Source organism: Clytia hemisphaerica, unplaced genomic scaffold (genome assembly GCF_902728285.1).
Source record: "Clytia hemisphaerica strain Z4C2 unplaced genomic scaffold, Clytia hemisphaerica genome assembly, whole genome shotgun sequence".
Classification (NCBI taxonomy): Eukaryota; Metazoa; Cnidaria; class Hydrozoa; order Leptothecata; family Clytiidae; genus Clytia; species Clytia hemisphaerica.
This window is the reverse complement of record NW_027103392.1, coordinates 91468-110592: the sequence shown is the minus strand read 5'-3', so window position 1 is coordinate 110592 and position 19125 is coordinate 91468. Positions and strand designations below refer to the sequence as shown.

General features: G+C 36.1%; 1 protein-coding gene across 2 annotated transcripts; it reads right to left on the bottom strand.

Moving 5' to 3' along the window:
• Nucleotides 1-282: 282 nt before the first annotated feature.
• LOC136824849 (KH domain-containing, RNA-binding, signal transduction-associated protein 2-like) lies at nucleotides 283-18892 on the bottom strand. Of its 2 annotated transcripts, none has more exons than XM_067080822.1 (9): nucleotides 18656-18892; nucleotides 5370-5539; nucleotides 4905-5021; nucleotides 4373-4519; nucleotides 3925-4132; nucleotides 3611-3687; nucleotides 3078-3130; nucleotides 2659-2702; nucleotides 283-1268 (listed from the first exon to the last, which is right to left on the bottom strand). In XM_067080822.1, exons 1-9 carry the CDS (start codon nucleotides 18744-18746, stop codon nucleotides 1132-1134), a joined length of 1044 nt encoding a protein of 347 aa, XP_066936923.1. In that variant the 5' UTR covers nucleotides 18747-18892; the 3' UTR covers nucleotides 283-1131. The 2 variants fall into 2 exon arrangements, with proteins under 2 accessions (XP_066936923.1, XP_066936924.1); XM_067080823.1 differs by lacking the exon at nucleotides 283-1268 and adding an exon at nucleotides 2249-2465.
• Nucleotides 18893-19125: the final 233 nt, after the last annotated feature.

Below are 19125 nucleotides of genomic sequence, written 5' to 3'. Positions count from 1 at the left end.
TATAGATCTGTGACTACAACTCACAAGGAGAGCTTCCACCTCTAGTAAGACTTTCTTCTGATGGAAACTGAAAAAAAAGCGTTAGACATTTTCATTTACCATGGGAATGAAGCGGAAGTTCACCTTCACACAGGAAAACAGTTACTTGTTTATTTCATGATTAAATTTATAAATGATTGATTGAAAAGCAATTTAAAACTAATTAGTAAATCAAATGAATAGAAACAGTCCATTACATTTATTGAAGTGAGAATGACCAATAAAATGGCTAATTATGAGTAGTAAGAGAATAGTATGAGAATATTACATCAGGTGTCTTTATATTTACAGGATGCAAGTTTCGTGAACTGAACATGGAATGCCACACGAAACACTCAATTTTGTGAAATTTGCTTTATTTTAAAATGCTTACTAAATTATACGGTTTAGAAGGTATTCGAATTTTATTTTCTAGCAAACAGTAAATCGAAAAAAAATAATGGAAGTTTAGTATGGCCGGTATAAAAGATCTTAAATAGTTTATGTAAAAATACATCTTTTGGCAACGAAAAATAAAAACATTTTTTAACAATGTAATGTGATATTAGATTTGAGCGACTTAAAAATATTATTGAAAATCAACTCCTTAAAAGAAGCCAAACCTTTACAGAGGAAAAGTATTATCAACTTTATATTGTCACGAGCAATTATCCCTCTAGCATGTTTAAGAATGTTTAATTTTCCGTAATATCTAAATGAGCTTATAAAAATTCTATCTGTTACAGTATAAAAAATATAAAAATACATTTTAAAAGTTGAAACCTTCAAAAATACAGTAATTAAAACCTTAAAATTTACATTTTTAACATTGAAAAATTATTTTAATCTTGATCCAGTCGGAAATTCATAGAAAAATGTTATTACAAGCTCGGAAAATATAACAACCATACCACTCTATATACACAGATGCAATTCAATTCCATTTTCAGATTCCAAAAAGATGAGTGTATTATTTGAACACCAAAACAATTTAAGGATTAAAACGGAAACTTTTTAAATTTTGTGACACCACGGAAGATTGATTGATGTTATGATGACACTTGTTTAAGAAAGTTTTGATAGTTTACGTTTTAAAATTCATGATTTCAACACTCAGCGCATAGAGCTGCGGTATGGATCCGCATCAGGAGATGGGTAAGTGACATCAGCATAAGGATCTACTCGATATTTCTTAGGGCCATAATGCCCGGTTGGTGCACGAGCGGGACGTTTTTCACGCCGTCCTGTACCTACAAATTAATTGGTGATTAGATTTAATTTTAAAAACAGACCTACCCTTTAAAAGATTACCTGCATATCACAGAAAGTTTCCGACCAGGAAAAAAGCATCCAAATTTAAATTTTGAATCCGTTTCGTTAAAATTACTTTGTTTACAGAAGACAATGCAATGACCTCTTTTTTATAAAGCAATATGTTGACTTCTTTATTCTATGTGAAGCAGAAGAGATGATTGACGTTTAAGCTACTGTAGCTTCTGTCAAACAGCTTAGCAGTAGCGCGGTGGCAAATTCTTAATTTCCTTTCAGACTTGTAAAGCCAACACGCTACTGTTTGCTAAAGGCTTAAAAATTTTATACGATTTTAAAAATATTTACATTTGAAAATAGCGAGTAATGTTTTAACAAAATTAACAATGTAATTTTAACGTTTTAAGTTTTCTTTATGATATAATACAAAACACCTCTGCTTTAAAAATAAAACAACATGCTACCTTAGAAAATAAGCCAAAAATAATGAAGAAAATGTTATTAGAAAAACCAAGAAAAATTAAACCAACCCCTAACCGCTAAAAAATGAAGACATCCTCTAAGTTTTAAGCCTAACCCTGGAGGTTAAAAATCTTTTAAAGCATATTTAACATTTTAACAGTGTATTTAAAAGAATTTATGGTGCTCAACTTATCGATTTTCACTGGTTTAAAAAAAACTTACTTTAAACTTATCCTTCACATTGAAGGTTAAGTGGAAATAAGAAGTTTTAAACTATCTAATTAATATAGAAAAATAAACTTAAAAATCAAAATAAACTTAAAAAGAAAAATATACTGTACATTATCAAGTTTATAGTTTGTTAACACTTTAGAGGTGCAACCAGTGAGGGCACTGCATGGCTCGAAATAACGATTTCAACTGGGTCGGACAAAATGTCCGACAGGGGTTGTTTTTGGCTTAGAAATGATCAATTTTGGGTCGGACACGGGGCAAATTGGGTCGGAGAATGTCCGATGTCCGACCGCTATTTCGAGCCCTGCCGCTGTTTATGCATTTTTAAAATAAATCCATTAATCATTTGGTTTAAAAAAGTTAATACTTGAACTTTCTGTAAGGTGGTGATGAAAGCTCGTTACGAGGCGAGGTGTAACTTTTATCATTACGGGTAGAATAGCTTTCGCTTTTTCGCAAAAAATTATCATTTTTTCTTGACTCTATAAAGGAAGAAGAACAGCTAGTTAGTTTCGTTTGGTCAGTGAGAGAAGCAGGACATTAGAACAAGAACAAATCGAATTGGTCTTAAGGAATAATGAACTGATTGTCTGAGTTTGTCTAGTTTTAAAAGCTAATAACTTCAATCAACTAAACGATTCAAATTTGCATCAATAAAGTTAGAAAGTGACTTACTGGTCGAAGGATAGTCGTCTGGGTACTCGTAATAAACAGTCTCGCTAAAAATTGAAAATATATACATTTGGCAAAACATCCCTCTGTATTTCTCTTGTTCAAATGAACAAAACATTTCGCAGCCGTGTATGGTATTGGGCACTCAAGTGGGAAAACCACAACGAGCCTATCTTTAGAGATGGATTTCAACACAAAATGTAGAATTGATAAATTTCTGCAAGGTCTAAGCTATGAAATTCAAATATAGAATAAAAAATATATGTTGTGAACAAAAGTATAAAAGCAAAAAAAGACACTGATGTTTGTCAGGTGAGGAAATTTGATATGTTAGAGAAATCAAAACACAAACACGCAAGACGATTATCATCACTTTTATTGTTGTGTTGACATTCATCTTTCATAATAAGAAATCATCTTACCTTGTTTCAGGGTATCCTTCATACGTTGCATCAAAGGTGTCATACGTATCATACTAAAAGTGTGAAGAGAAAACATCAGATAATACAATGAGAAGCGGTTGCGCTACAAAGTGACATGATACTACCGAATTTAGATATATAGGGAGTTTATGTATGTGTGTTTTTCAGCGACGGAGACGGTAAGGTTCAAATTTGAGTAGATCCTGACCAGCTGAGGACGACGGTAAATGAGCACTTTTACCGTCCTCGATTTTGCGGGGCGGAATTGCGGGTTTTTCCAAAGCTTCAGTTACTCTACCGTCCTCAAAAGTGCAAATACATAAACTCGGTTATGTCTTTGCGATGGCGACGGCTAAATTCTGATTTGTTTAGATCCTGATTGACTAAGGACGACGGTAAATTACGATCAGCACTGTTACCGATCTTGATTTTACGGATCAAAACTGCGGGATGTTTCAAATCGTTTCAGTCACTCCATAGTGATCCCTGATCCCCCCTTCTTAAGGAAACTACAAACGAAGGAAAGTGCTCACGTATTCGGGTGCAGTGGAGGCGTGTCTTGGGACAGTTATTTGTCTTCCACCTCTGCCTCTTGCTATGCGTGGCACCGCTGTAAAAATGTAAAAAAGTAATTGAAAGCTTTAACTTGAAATTATACAGTTGAAAAAAGAACTTACTAGAAGATTATAAAGAAAATGTAATAGCAAAATCTAATCGAATTTTTAATTTAATTCGAAAAAAATATCTCTCTCAAATTTGACACATAAGAAACTTCTAAAGCATGTCAAAATAATATTGGCAAACGAAATGTATCACTGCAAGGGGATTGAGAAATTAAGCTTCTCACCTCTTCCCCGAACTGAGGCGACAGTAGCTTGAGCACCGTTCAATATGATAGCACCAGGTGGCGGGATACCAACACGGATGATGGGCGCAAGAGGGCGTCCTCTGCCAGGAACCAAAGTTGATTTCATACCTGATGTTTCCCCTCCGACCTCTATGCTGTTCAGTAAAGCCATCTCTCGCATCTGTTCTTGCCTAATCTCATCATTTTCCTTGAAAAATATTTCACATCTAGGCTCGTATAATCTGACTTTAGTAAGCGCATTACGAAACGATGACAATATTCAGCAAGGGAAACCTGCGTACCTAGAGTTTGGAAAGCTTAACCACAAGATCTTTGAAACAAGAAAAAAAGCAAAGATTAGTCCACACTTAAAACGCTGCATACTGTCTTAGCCCTAACTTTGAGGCAACCTTTTGAGCATTGAAAACTGTGTCGAAAAATTGCTTACCGGGACCATGTATTTTTGTATTTCGGCCAGAGCAGCAGCTAACCTGGCATGAGCTTCACTTTTAGGTCCTTCAACCTCGATCAAAACATGAAGCGGATCTTTCAAATGTTCATGCTTTGGATCGTCACTGTTTCGTAGCTCCTCTTCCTGTATTTGAAGATATCATACACAAATACACATCAGAGCATTTTGTTAACAGCTCTATTTTGCTATTAAAAACTAATGGCCTTTAATCAACGATAAGAATGAACATTAAAAATGTAAAAGAGGAAAGATACAAGCCATGTTGTAGTTTATTGGAGATATAGATAAAATCCTCATCAGAAAACAATATTTCTACATGATATAAATAAGAAAGTTATTAACCGAATAAGTGAGTCAGCTTTAATTAACCACTTATCTCGTAATTTCCTATTGGTTTTAATTAATGTTTAACAATGTATTCCAGCAGGTGGGCTTAGTGGTTGTCAAGCTTCAAAAAGAAATGAACAATCTTTAGAAATGACTAAGAAAATAGGGAGAAAATAATTACCTTAGCTTTGTCTCTTGTAGATCCTCTACCAAGTACTGACATTCGAGTTTGTGTAGATTGTTGCAATCTTTTTAATGTGTTTCCTCTTGGCCCAAGAAGTTTACCAACAAAGTTAAACTAAAAAGGAAAATTTGCTCTTACTTTACTTTATAGGGGCTATATGTATCGAATTATCTCTAAATCAATTAATTCCACAGTACAGGGTGACGTTAATTTTAGTTAATTTCTTGTACAAAAATGCAAATCTTTTTAAAATTTCATTTTATACAACCTAGGAAAGAAGATGGTTTTTTACCAAAAAGTACTTGCTAAAGTAAAATAAAACTTTCTTGTTTTTTTACTCACTACTTAATGGAATGGTAGATTTGAACCAAAAAGATTTCAGCCAGTCACTCAATAGTTGAATCAATTTTCCATACTATCTTTCAAAATATGTTATTAGAACTAAAAATGAAAATACAATACCTTGGGGTACTCCTTGACAGGTACAACGACTTTATCGCTTAGCTTGACAACTTCTTCAGTGACAATACCACCTGCGTAAGTTCTGTAGCGTGGCTTCTTCTCTCCTCCTCCTTCTTCATCAAGCTCTGCCCGACCCAATGTATCTCCTTTACCAGATACCCTCAGAATTTCTGAAAAAAGAATAGAAATTTCAAATATTTGGTATAAAATCATATAATGTCCATGATATCTTTAAACACTGATATTAGCTCCTTGACCATTATTCATCTTAAATTTGTTTATAAAAAGATAAAAAACATTCAGTGTGTCTGGAAAGAATGGAACTGAGAAGTCAACTCAAGAAAGTATTCTTTGCTCATTCAATTAAAATCCAAGTCAAATGAACGAGCATATTAAAAAAATCAAGAAATGTTCTTTTCTATGAGAATACATTATTGAAGTGTTACAGTCCAGTACTAAAACTTGCAAATTGAAATGATTAGGAGAAAAGCCCAGGGGGCACTCGATTTCTAAACAACGACATGTGCCACTAAAGAATGGCTTTCAAAATTGGACCCTTACAGTGCAGCCCTTGAGCAGTGAAAAGGTTCTCTCACAGTGCATTTTACTGAACGTTTCTGACCCTTAGGGTGTAGTTTGATTTCATACCTGAAAATGGGTCTGAGTTGTCGAAACAATGTGCAAAACAAATCATATTGGGCCATTCCAGAATTTGTCTGTAACAGGGGGGAGTGGACGAAAATGAATTTCCGAGGCAATTTAATTAAAAACAGCAAAAAAGAGTGGAAATTCCGATGCATTTTTGCGAAAGTAAGTACATGAACTTTATCTGAAATTCCAACCATCACTGGAAAAAAAATTATTTCAGAGGCTAATAAAAAATTAAGAATGTACGTTGTCTAACGGGGGTAACCAAAATTTTCTGGAATGGCCCATTGGGTGAGAGTCAAATTTATAGATACATCGAATTTTTACAGTCAGACTTGGGGGACTGCCCCAAAAAACATACTCTTAAGGGCAGCACATGCTGTGGGTTAGACCATATGAGTGCCCCAGAGCTGCCATCTTGAAATGTTCATTTTGTTTGGAAAAACAGGGCCCATACCCCCACCCCGGGAGGAAAGGGTAACTTTTTTTAGCACTTTCCTAATTCGAAAAATTTTCTTTCCTAAATTAGGCAAAAACTCCTGCTGACTGGGTACATCTAAATTTGAAGGTCGTGGCTTCTTCACAATTGTGAAAGACACATCTGGACTTATTTCGTACTTTTTAGTCTCTAGTTTGTAGTTTTTCTGACTTTTGGGACTTTGTGAGTTATTTTCTATGTTTTTCAACATTTTGAATGATTTTCCGAAAGATCGCCGACGTGGTATTCAAACCCACTAAATGCAAAGTTCCAATGATCAGAAGCCCAATGCTCTATTTACTGTGCCACGGATTCATGCCAAGAGAAGGTTTCTAACAACGGCTATTTATATCATACAAACTACAGACCAGACTATATTAAGAGAAAATCACAAAAGAGTGCTTGTTTCGAGCTCCAACCCTGTCCTGACCCTAAATGATAATATCCTATTTCTAGCCATTCTGATACACAACCACACCCAACCCTACTAGGTTGCCTGCAGGTACTGAAACTTTTCCGCATGCCGGATCTGAAAAATGTATTTGTGTCTTTCACTTTTATGAAGAAGCCATCACCAAATTTGATATCATATACAGCTTTACTCTTTCCTGTTGATACTCTGTTACATCGAGACCTACCAACAGTGCAGCTGGAACTTTGATATTTGAGGATTAAGATTTTACCAGCTTTTGAGCAATTTTTGCTTGCTACCGTCAATTGCTCTAACTTGGGACTATCTGACAAAACTTGGGACTATCTGACAAAACATGGGACAGCCATTCGGCCACCATTTCACCGAACCTCCAAAGTCATTAATTAACGTAACCACGAATCATAGATAGCAAATAATGTGAATATACTATACTCTCACCAGGTAGGCTTTCACACCGCAAAAGGAACAAATCTTTGCGACAAGAAACGCCTATATGTAATTTCGCGTGCATTCACACAAGTGTCCAAACACAGATATAAAAAGTCTGTTCTTCTGCGGAAGATTGTGAGATCTGTTATCGACATTTGGTAACTTTGACATGTCAATCAATTGTGCACGCTGGAAAAAGCATCTCTAGAGAAAAGCAACACAAAAAATAATGGCATCAAGATGTGAGCAGCATGAGTGATTAAAGTGTTAATTATTTCTTCAAATTATGTACTTTTAAAATGCTTAAAAAATACATTTGTTTGTGATTATGGGATGGTGAAAGTTTGATTGATAAACTTGGTTGAAGTATCAAAACAAACTTGTTGTCAAAAAGATTTAAACAGTAAGTGAAAATACAGTCCAAAAATCAACCATCCATCCCAAGATTTGACCAATCGTCCCAAGTTAGAGCAGTTGACGATATCTAATTAAGTATTTTTGACCGCAAATTTAAACATATGGTTAAATAAAGCAATTTGATGGCAGTTCTGTATATTTCCTGTAACCCCTGGGAAAAGTTATTTTATACATATCTCGGAAAACAACTCCCATAAAAATTCCAATACCTAACCCGATTGGTTAATACACCTTTCCCATAATTCAAACTTCTCAGAAATAGCCTGGGAAAATGTTGTTTTCATTTAAAATGACCGGACGCCGATTGGAGAATCAAAGAACGCCCGCCCCTTTACGGCCTATTGCAAATTGGTATTAGCAAATAACGAGTGTGTAACTTGACGCGTGAGTGACGTCGAATGCTCCATTGCTTTGCCACTAATTTGTTTTTTTTTCATTCCAGACATTTGCGTGTGTTCCACTACGGATTTTTTTTCATATTTCGATCTAAAAGCCTACTTGGTGAGAAAGAGAAATCAAGTGTATTTTTTAATACGCCGTTCATTAACTCAAATCAAATTAACTTTGGAGCTTCGGTGAAATGGTGGCCGAATTGCAGTCCCATGTTTTGTCAGATAGTCCCAAGTTAGAGCAGTTGACAGTAGTGGGTTTTCAGCTTCTAACTTTTGATAGCAATCTTTGTTTGGCAAAAAATGTTCAGGGTGGTATGATATCATGAATAGAAAGAACATACTAAAATTTGAAGGGATTTTGATTGACAAAGCTTAACCCTATTATTATCAGGCTTTTTCGGATTTTGTATTCTCAAGGGGGAGTGTTTTCCACCAGCCTTGCATAACTTTTGATCTGGAAAAGATATGGACTTGAAATTTGGCAGAAATGTTCTCTACCATAAAAGGAGTTCATAGAAAAAAATTTGGGTTGATGACGTCATCATAAAGGTGATGACGTCATCACAAACTTTCACACTTATCGCTGACCAATGAAAAGTACTAACCAATAAAATAGCAATTAAAGTTGAAAGAATGGAGATTTTTCAATTCTGTTTTGATTTTCTAAAAGGCAAAATAAATATCTTTAACATATTTGCCGGTTTTTAACATACTGATAAAATTGACGTTTGAAATCCATGCAGAAAATGAGTAAATTTTTCAAAAAACAATGACGTCATTTTTGATGACGTCAGCAGTTTTTGAAAATTTTTTAAATATTTTTTAAAATTTATTATTGATACCTAAAACCTGTCAAAATTTGAAGTCAATTGGATGCCTAGATCAAAAGTTATGCTACATTTAAGCTTTTGGGATTTTACAGGGTTTTAGCTGGATTTTATGATACGCCTGCACAAAAAAGTCATAAAACCTGATCTGGTCGGTGTATAATTGTAAAATTTGGTATACATGCTGCTAATAGGATTATATTAAAAGTCAAAAACTTTCAGAGTGTTAAAAAAAAATTTCAGTGAGCTATTAGCAAAATAGTGCCAGCCTGATAAAAATAGGGTTAAGAAAAGCACAAAAAAACAACTTTCCATAAGGAAACGCAAGCAAAAATGGGTTTGTTTACCTCTAGAGACCAAACGGTGGAGAGCATCAAAATAATGTGCTCACATCTGTTTTGTGAAAATTACGGGAAAGGTGTATTTGAGAACGGCTTCAAGAAAGTCATATTGGTAGATAATTCAAGTTTCATAGATCAATGTAGCCTGGAGAGATCCATACTATGATTTCTTATTCTATAGATCACTTCTCACTTGTTTTGGTTATCTCGCTTATGGTCTCACTTTTGTTTAAGATTTTCAGCTTGAAAACCAAGGTACAGTCAACAGCTCTAACTTGGGACGATTGGTCGAAACATGGGACTGTTGATATCTGGCCTGTATTTTCAATTACTGTTAAATCTCTTTGACAACAATTTGTTTTGATAACTCCACCAAGTTTATCAATCATACTTTCTGTCATAACATGTCACGATAACTTTCACTGATAGGGCGCCCTTTTTAACTTTGTTTTTATTCAAAATGACCGGACGCTGTTTGACGGGACGCTGTAAGACCGGATACCGCTGGAGAATTAGAGAACACCCGCTGCCTAACTGCCTATCGCCCAATGGGATTAACAAATAACAAGTGTGTAACTTGCTGCGCGAGTGACATCAAACGCTCCATCATTTTGACACTAATTTGGTCTTCTTCGTTCTAGACATTCGCGTGTGTTCCACTACAGATTTTTTTCATATTTCGATTTAAAAGCCTACTCGGTGCGAAAGAGAAATTGTGTACTTTTTAAAACGCTGTTCATTAACTCAAATCAAATGACTTTGGAGGTTCGGTGAAATGGTGGCCGAATTGCCGTCCTTTGTTTTGTCAGATAGTCCCAAGTAAGAGCAGTTGGACGGTATAAGACATTCTTAATATTTTTCATTTTATTAATCATATTTTTTGTTACATTGGCGAGAATAACTTTGTATAAAGTTTTTGCTAATCAAATAATAGAAATAGAAATAAGAGACAAAAGTTGGGGGTATTAAATTTTGTCTCCATTGTCCTGTATTTCAATGCAGCTTTGCTAGACTAAACAAGACAAACCAAAACATAATGACATCACAGTGAATTGGTCTATATACTGATGGCAAAATATATTGCATGGTTTGGGCTGAGAGTTTGAATGAATTTCCCAAATCCTAATAACGACGGTTGAAAACACAGTTCGGCAAATTGCACAGATCCCCAACGCTGCGAAATTCTGCATCTTTAGCGTTGTGATATTCCACAACATTGCGAAATTTCGCAGCTTTACTGCTGCATAATTTCGCAGCTCTGGCCTTTGGACCAAAATCGGCATCGCAGGGCGGCCTGGACCAGGGTCTCAAAATAATGTGCATTTTGAAGAACAACCCAAAAGGAAACTTTTCACCCCAGCATTTTAATTTCCTACCTAGCGATTATTCACAATCATTCTTGGAAGAAATGCTACTTCGTTAAAAAAAGTGCTACTTTGTTCAAGAAAGCAAATTTTTGCCTGATTTTAATTTGCATGTGTTTAGAAGAAAAATGGTAGGCGCTCATAATTTTTAAAATCACAAGCTTCAATTGGAAGCGTTGCGTAAAATAGCAGCGCAACCCTGGGGAAACGCTGTGAAAAACCGCAACGTTGCGGAATATTTGCAACGTTGTGGATCTACAGTATGCAATTTGCCGAACTGAACATAATAGCCAATCAAATTTTGTTATTCTTTTACTGGTCACACTTTCTTACAGTATAGACCTAACTCTTCATACAAAAATTACGGGAAACGCATATTTGGACTTTGTACCCTTATGCTGCACTCAAGCACTTAAGCCAAAGTCCCGCAAAGGCGGGACAAAAATCAGTTTTTTGAAGTTTGAAAAAAAACGCCACATAGAAGATCTTTCAAATTCAATAGACCTTTTTGCCTTTCCATCCGCCATATTGAATTGTATGCAAAAATTATGGTGGCCGAATTGCCGTGGTGAAAATCCCTTAAAAAGTATGCAAAACATATGCAAAAAGAAAGTATTAAATAAAAACTTGCATGCATAATTTGCATTATATTAAAGTGTAATCTTGTAGAAAAAAGATTAAATTTGCTTCTCTTGAAAACTAAAAACAGTTATATTCACTCATCTCTTAGAACAAGCACTTCAAAAGACCATAACATTAGACAGAAACTCAAACTGAAAAATCACCAGCGAAGGTAAAAAACAATCCTTATTCGGCTGACGGCAAATTATTCTCCTGGGAATAGAGCCGCCAAATGATCAAATCAAAACATTGATAAAGTGTGACATCATAATTACTGCTTTCAGTTTGCGTGTTTTGAAAGTTTGATGTGTGTACTCCGTCTTCGTGGAATTTTTTAATGGCATGAAAACAGAATATGCAATGTCTTTAAGAACAAATTCCTAAAAGGCTTTTGTTGTTCTGTAAATATTTCCTTTTGGATTAAGAAATTCCATCTTTTATTGTTCTAATGATTATAATATTTATTTATAAGATGCTTTGTTGTCTTTTTAATCTCTGTGTAAACTTGCATATGTTTTGCATACATTTCAACTAAATCCAACCACGGGATTTTCGTTCCTGTATTTTTGCATACAATTCAAGATGGCGGACGGAAAGGCGAAAAGGTCTATATGTGAATAGAGCAGTAAAAAATACAACTTTTCTATTTTTCCTTTTTTTTGTAAAAGTTCTAGGAATGAAAATAAAGGGATAATGATAATTGAATACTATCCATTGATGATCCGCGGCACTATCGTAAAACTAGAATCGCTTCGCTCTTACTCTTCACTTGAGAAAATGATTGACAGATTGAAGTTTTTCACCCGCGCAGGAGCCATAGCTGTCAACTCTCCCGCATTGAGCGGGAGACTCCCGCATGCCAACGATTTCTCCCGCATAAAAAAAATTTCGCCAAATCTCCTGCATTTTCAGGATTTTCTCCCGCATCTCCCGCATTTCCAAAAATTTTTCGATTTCCTGAAAAAAATTTCCTGATTTTGGAAAAACGGGACGAAAAATTCTTTGATTTCCCCGATTTTCCGAAAAAAAATCTGAGAAAGTCGGAATTGGCGGGAAAATTTCCCCGAATTCCCGATTTTCCAATCTTCAAAATTGGGAATCTCGGGGAAAAATTTTCCGACTTCGAGCTCTCCCGCATTTTGGTGAGGCGAAGTTGACAGCTATGAGGAGCTCAGAGAGCGTTCTCGGCTCAATCCTCGGACTGCGCTAAAAATGGTAGACTGAGCTGTGATAGATCATTTCGATGGAAGTTGTTGGAATGTTTACAAGGCTCTTGACAGAAAATCGTTTGTTTTATTGTCAATGATGACAGTGCCAGTTAGGGAAACCATCCAGGATCCTGCCATTCTATAAACCAGCAAAAACTAAATGACACTTGTAAACTTAAGTTTCTTACCATTTCCCATCGAAAACAACCAAAAACATTGCTACTTCCCAAAGCCGGAGACCAAAACAAATCATCTTCCAAGATTATGGCGCCCTTTTGGATCTATTGTTAAGATCATCTAAAATGGTGGAAAGAGTTGCGGAAAGACAGAGGCGCCCGCTGCTTCAATGGGTGGTAACGTCAAAACGCCCAATATGATCTTCCAACAGAAGGCGAGTTAGTTGCCGCGCGAGTTACGTCACGCACTCCACCTCAGCGCACAAAGAACGGTGTTTCAGTGAATATCAATAATTATAAGAATATCTTATGTGCTTAACTTCAGTAAACCTCGAGTGCTTCAATGAAGATGAAGAAGGTAAGAAGATAAAAAATGCGCTGGATAATTTTCATTATAACAGGGGGGGGGCACGCAGTTACTACAAGACAGTATGACACTTACTACCGTGGTGGTACTGTATTCAGAAGTTATGAAAACAGTTACTACACAGTGTAGTAACTGCTGTTTGGGGTGGTGCCAAACACTAAAACTAGCACTTTTGGTGTAGTAAGTGCTTATATTTTAATTCTTTTTAAAGAACTTTCAAAATTTTTCACAAAAAATGATTTTTTTTTGTGAAAAAATTCTTTGTTAAAAAAAATATTTTTGTTATAAATGGACGAAAATAAATTTGAAATTTTTCTCAGACCCAACTTTGAAATTATGCTTTCCCTAATTATCATTAAAATGTTCTCAACAGCTGTTAACCAAGTAAATTAAAAGAAAATCTAGCACAAAAATGGCTTTAGGTTGAAAAATAATCGCAATTTAGGGTAATTTCGAGCATGTTTTTGATGATATCACTCAAAAACAGGGGTGGTGGAAAAGTGATTCTGATCAAAGGTACGTTTTTCTATTGTCAAGTAATTTTGTCATAATGTTTCCATGTCAACACTTTGAAGAGAAGTAATACTGCTCTAGTTGGTCTGTGAATTGGCGTATATGCATGTTAGCCTCCACTGATGCAAGTTACCCTTTTTCACGGTAGTAACTGCAAAGGGTGGTGGTCCTGAAAAAAAGTGTTGAAAAAGCACTTACTACACATCATGTCTTGTAGTAACTGCGTGCCCCCCCCTGATTATAATAGTTTGGTCAATCATTGCTGAAAGTTTGAAAAAGTTTTTCCGACGCGAAAAAAAATTTCAGCCAATTAAAAGCACAGTGTGCTTATACTTACTTTGTTTGCTACATCGTCTAGGCTAAAAAAAGTGAGAAAAGACACGAACGCCTTATTTTAATGAGTGTTGTTATGATTTTTTTGATTGCGGCCGCGTACAGGAACTCGCCAAATGTTCCTAACTGAGTGCGGTTATTAATTTTGTTAGATCTGAAAAATTATTATTAAAATGAATATTACAGGTTGTAGGCACTCAGTGGGCCTCTAAACCGATCTCAATTTACAAATTTCGTATAACGAATTTCTTTGGATGGCATTTCCATGCTTCTTTCAACTTTTCTTTGAAGCCTTTTATGGAAACGGCAGCTACCACCTCAGACGGCAATTTATTCCACGTAGGGATGGTTCTGTAGTAGAACGACTTTGTTTGCGGGCTGCGGAATCCATCACTTGCAAAGTTCGGCTGGAGTTCATCTTTATGTTGTCGATTCGGACGTGGTCGATGGGTAGTTTTCTTTGGAATCGTAGCTTTATCGTAGAAGTGAAGATGCTTATAGACCTGCACCATATCACAAAAAGTTCTACGAAACTCTAGTGTTGGTAATTGTAAGCTTCGTAGTCTATCCTCATAAGAGAGATTTTTGTAAAGTTTGACAAGCCTTGTCGCACGTCTCTGCACTCCTTCCAATAGGTTGACGTGTTTCCTTAGTTTCGGTGACCAGACTGATTGTGCATATTCAAGATGCGGTCTAACGAAAGTGCAGTACAAAGTAAGAAAAATCTGTGGGCTAAGGTTTTGGAAGCCACAGTTAATAACTCCAAGCATCGAATTGGCCTTGTTGACTTGCTTATGTTCCTCGAAACTCAACTCTGCATCGATAACAACACCAAGATCTTTCTCTATGAAAACGTGTTCCAGTTGATTTCCATTTAGAGTATATGGATGTGCATGTTTAATGTTTGTAAACTTTCCAATTGTAAGTACATGGCACTTGTCTGGATGGAACTGAAGCAACCAGTCTTTAGACCATTTCTCCAGCTCCTCAATATCTTTTTGTATGACAAGAGAGTCATCGATGGAGTCAACTTCTTTAAATATCTTTGTATCATCAGCAAAGAGTAGTATGGATGAGATGATTTTATCAGGAAGATCGTTGATATATAGAACAAAAAGTAGTGGCCCAAGTACACTACCCTGTGGTATTCCACTTACTACATCATTTGTTGTTGATTTTGACTGATTCACTTTTACCTGTTGTTTACGTCCGTTAAGGAATGCTCTTATCCAATCAAGTGTAGGTCCTTTGAGTCCATATCCCATTAGTTTTTGCACAATCGACGGTGTGGCACGGTATCAAATGCCTTTGCAAAATCGAAATAGATACAATCTACCACTTTTCCTTCTGAGGTACTTTCACAGCATCTATCGATGTATGTTAGCAGTTGGGTAACTGTCGAGCGTTTGCTAATGAAACCATATTGTTTATTTGAAAGGAGTTCCAGGTCGTCGAGATGCTGTGTAATGTGCGCTCGTAGAATTGTTTCCATCATCTTACAAACGATCGATGTTAAACTTACAGGTCGGTAGTTAACAGCCAAATTTTGTGCTCCTTTGCTCTTATAAAGTGGAGTTACATATGCTAATTTCCATTCTTCCGGTAGGACTCCCGTCGATAACGATTCGATCATTAAAAGTGCAAGGGGTTCTTCGATATAGTCTACAAGTTCTTTTAACATTTTTGGATGCATTTCATCTGGACCAAACGATTTGTTGTCATCAAGTTTCAGTATAGATTTGTAAACAAGATCTTTTGTTATTGGTATTCTTTTGATGACGCGATCTGTGCGGGACTGGAATTCCGGTAGTTCTCCTTCGGGTTCTTTTGTGAAGACACTACAGAATTGTTTCTGCAGGATGTCTGCTTTTTCATGGTCTTCATGTTTTAAAGATGAAATGTCATTTGGTGTTTCGAGTAGGGATGAAACCCCACTTGCAGATTTTAGTTTACTTCGGACATGTGACCAGAAGATCTTTGGTTTACTTTTCGACTTGTCGCAGATACCTTTTTTGTATGACCTTCGAGCTTGTGTTATCTTTCGGTTCACTCTGTTCCGTGATTTTACGTAGTTTGTACGGTTCCTAGCTTTTTCTTCCGGGTCTTTAGACTTTAACCAGAGACTATGAAGTTGTCGTTTTTGTTTTATCTCATTCTGGACCTCTTTTTTGATTGGTATAGCTCCCTTGAGTTTCCAGCTTTGATTATCAATATATTTTATTGGAATAAACTGGCTTCTCAGATCAAGAACTTTTCCTTTAAAGATTGTCCACATATCTGTTACTGATTTTCCTCTCAATTCGTTGATCAAATTTTTCGACCATTCTCCATCATTTAGGTGTTGTTTCATCTTTGTGTAGTCACCGGTTTCATAACTGTATCTTTTCGAATTGGGTTTGCGTTGAGTGTAGCAATCAAACGTAAATACCAATATGCTATGGTCGCTCTTCCCAAGGGGGCTCAGGTACTGAAGGTCGCTTACTTGATTTTGTTCATGAGTAAGTATTAAGTCTATCGTTGTAGGTTCGTCTGTTCCTCTGCATCGCGTTGGTTCATCAACAAGTTGATAGAAAAACGCGTCTCTGAGAGCGTCCAAAAACTTTTCTTCCTTACTTTCCTCAGAGTGTGACGTTGTCCAGTTATCCCAGTTTATGGTTGGATAGTTCATATCACCTAAGAGACATTTATGAGTGTATCTCTTCTCGGAAGCAATAGATTTGATCAGCTCGTTGAGTTTATCGTTGTTTTCTTCTGAATGATTGTTGTTTGTTGGACTACGGTAAAGGCATCCAAAAACTAACACATCCCTGCCGCAAAGTCGAATTTCGATTATGCATGATTCATCAAATTCTGTCGCCGATTTTACACCAACTATAAGATGCTTGATCGAGTTGTGAGCTAATATAATGATCCCGCGTCCTTTTTTTGATGTTATATTTTCATGGTTCACCAGCTTATACTCTTCAAATTCGTATTCATGAGGTTCTCTCAGTGCACCAACCTTTGATTTAACTTCACAAATTGCAATCAAGTGTGGTTTTACATTTCGTGATTGCATTTTTAATTCTCCCAATTTTTCAGATGTTAGTTGGTCTGCATTGGTATACATGATTTTTATATTCTTCGCAGTTATTGTATTATCTTGTGTCTTTGTTTTTTTGGGTTTTATTGCTTTCGTTATTATCGTATTTTTTCTTACATTCTTTGGTGGAAATTAATCTTGTCGTTGGTTGTTGACCTTCTTTAGGCGGAATCCGTTTTTTGAGGAGCCACGGACTCGCCAGATCCCACCTGTTTCGCTTTCATTCTTTCTTTTAGCTTCAATTACAAGATTTTTGAATTCTTTCCTTTGATCAGGGGTTAGATCTTCACAGATACTTATCCCTTTATACATATTCACACCCTTCAATACGTGAAGGTTACCGAATATACTTTCCTTTTCATCTTCCTTGTCAAATGAAACTAGCAATGGGCGTTTCTTGTCGGCTACTTTTGCTCCAAGTCTTGTCATATGTTTGATCTTGACCTTAGCATGAAGATTTTGGGTGAGTGTTTTCACCCACTCCTCGTCTTTCTTCGCCTTCGGTTGTTGATCATCAGTGAATTCTTCAACACCGTGAATGATGATGTTTTTTGAACGTTTTAATTTGTCCTTTTCTTCTTAATTTTTTACAAATTGATGTTTGTAAGTGCACTTTATAGTTTTGATTCCCACTGAAGAATCATATTCTGGTTTTCATGTTATTAGATGCTGTTTTAGAGCTTTAGAGCTACACTGTCTTAGAGAAAGCGCAAGTTCCGAAATTTGGTTTTTATTTTAGTCAGTATAGACCTAACTCTTCATACAAAAATTACGGGAAACGCATATTTGGACTTTGTACCCTATGCTGCACTCAAGCACTTAAGCCAAAGTCCCGCAAAGGCGGGACAAAAATCAGTTTTTGAAGTTTGCAAAAAAACGCCACATAGAAGATCTTTCAAATTCAGTATGTGAATAGAGCAGTAAAAAATACAACTCTTCTATTTTTCCTTTTTTTTTGCAAAAGTTCTAGGAATGAAAATAAAGGGATAATGATAATTGAATACTATCTATTGATGATCCGCGGCACTATCGTAAAGCTAGAATCGCTTCGCTACTCTCCGCTTGAGAAAATGATTGACAGATTGAAGTTTTTCACCCGCGCAGGAGCTCGGGGGGAGCGTTCTCGACTCAATCTTCGGACCGCGCTAAAAATGGTAGACTGAGCTGTGATAGATCATTTCGATGGAAGTTGTTGGAATGTTTACAAGGCTCTTGACAGAAAATCGTTTGTTTTATTGTCAATGATGACAGTGCGGTTATTAATTTTGTTAGATCTGACAAATTGATGTTTGTAAGTGCACTTTATAGTTTTAATTCCCATTGAAGAATCATATTCTGGTTTTCATGTTATTAGATGCTGTTTTAGAGCTTTAGAGCTACACTGTTAGTAAGGAGGACAGCGCTAAATTCGAATTTCCAACTATAAATTTTTTGAGCAAGAAATCTGCCTCACAGGTCGTACCCGTCCAGATTATAAAAATTTGTCATTGGTCCTACTTTAATTTTTTACAGTAATTCTATATGGCCCAATAAATCACTATAAACAAGCATTTAGATGGAACTGATGAGGCAAAGAAACATCAAGCAAAGCAAAGGAAGACAGTGTTGTTTCAAGTATTAGCTACCTAGACAGAATTTTTATAAACCCGATACTTACCATCTTCGATGAGTCTGATTGCATGAGGGAAAGACTTTGGGTCCAAATGATCTTTTTCTTCGAGGAGGGATTGCAGATATGTATCGTCCATTTTTTTCGTAATTTAAGTTACGACCCGATATGCACTCTAAAACTGTCTAAAAAGCAAAAGGCAGTCTTGACGTGCAGAATCACGGCTGCGGTCACTAAGCAAATGGCTTGTGATCTTTGCATTCGCTAGTAACCGAGTTGTCCATCACACTATTGTTTTCCCGCTGCTCTTTTTAGAGTAAAGTAAAAATTATAGATTTGTTGCCGAGCACTGCTTGAATAGAAATTCGCCGACTTAAAATGTAAACATTTCCACGAGGTTTCGCAGTTCAGTAGCTCCCAACTTAAAAATAATATGCAACTATGTTATAATTTGATAATATCCGATACCAACTTCATCAGTCTACTCTATTATTTTCCGCGTAGTTAGTTATAGTATT

Coding starts and splice junctions, on each gene's coding strand:
- LOC136824849 (XM_067080822.1), bottom strand. CDS start 18,746: ATGGACGATACATATCTGCAATCCCTCCTCGAAGAAAAAGATCATTTG. Junction 3,131..3,610: donor CCTCCACTGCACCCGAATAC/GTGAGCACTTTC, acceptor TCACACTTTTAG/TATGATACGTATGACACCTT. Junction 2,703..3,077: donor GAAGGATACCCTGAAACAAG/GTAAGATGATTT, acceptor TTCAATTTTTAG/CGAGACTGTTTATTACGAGT.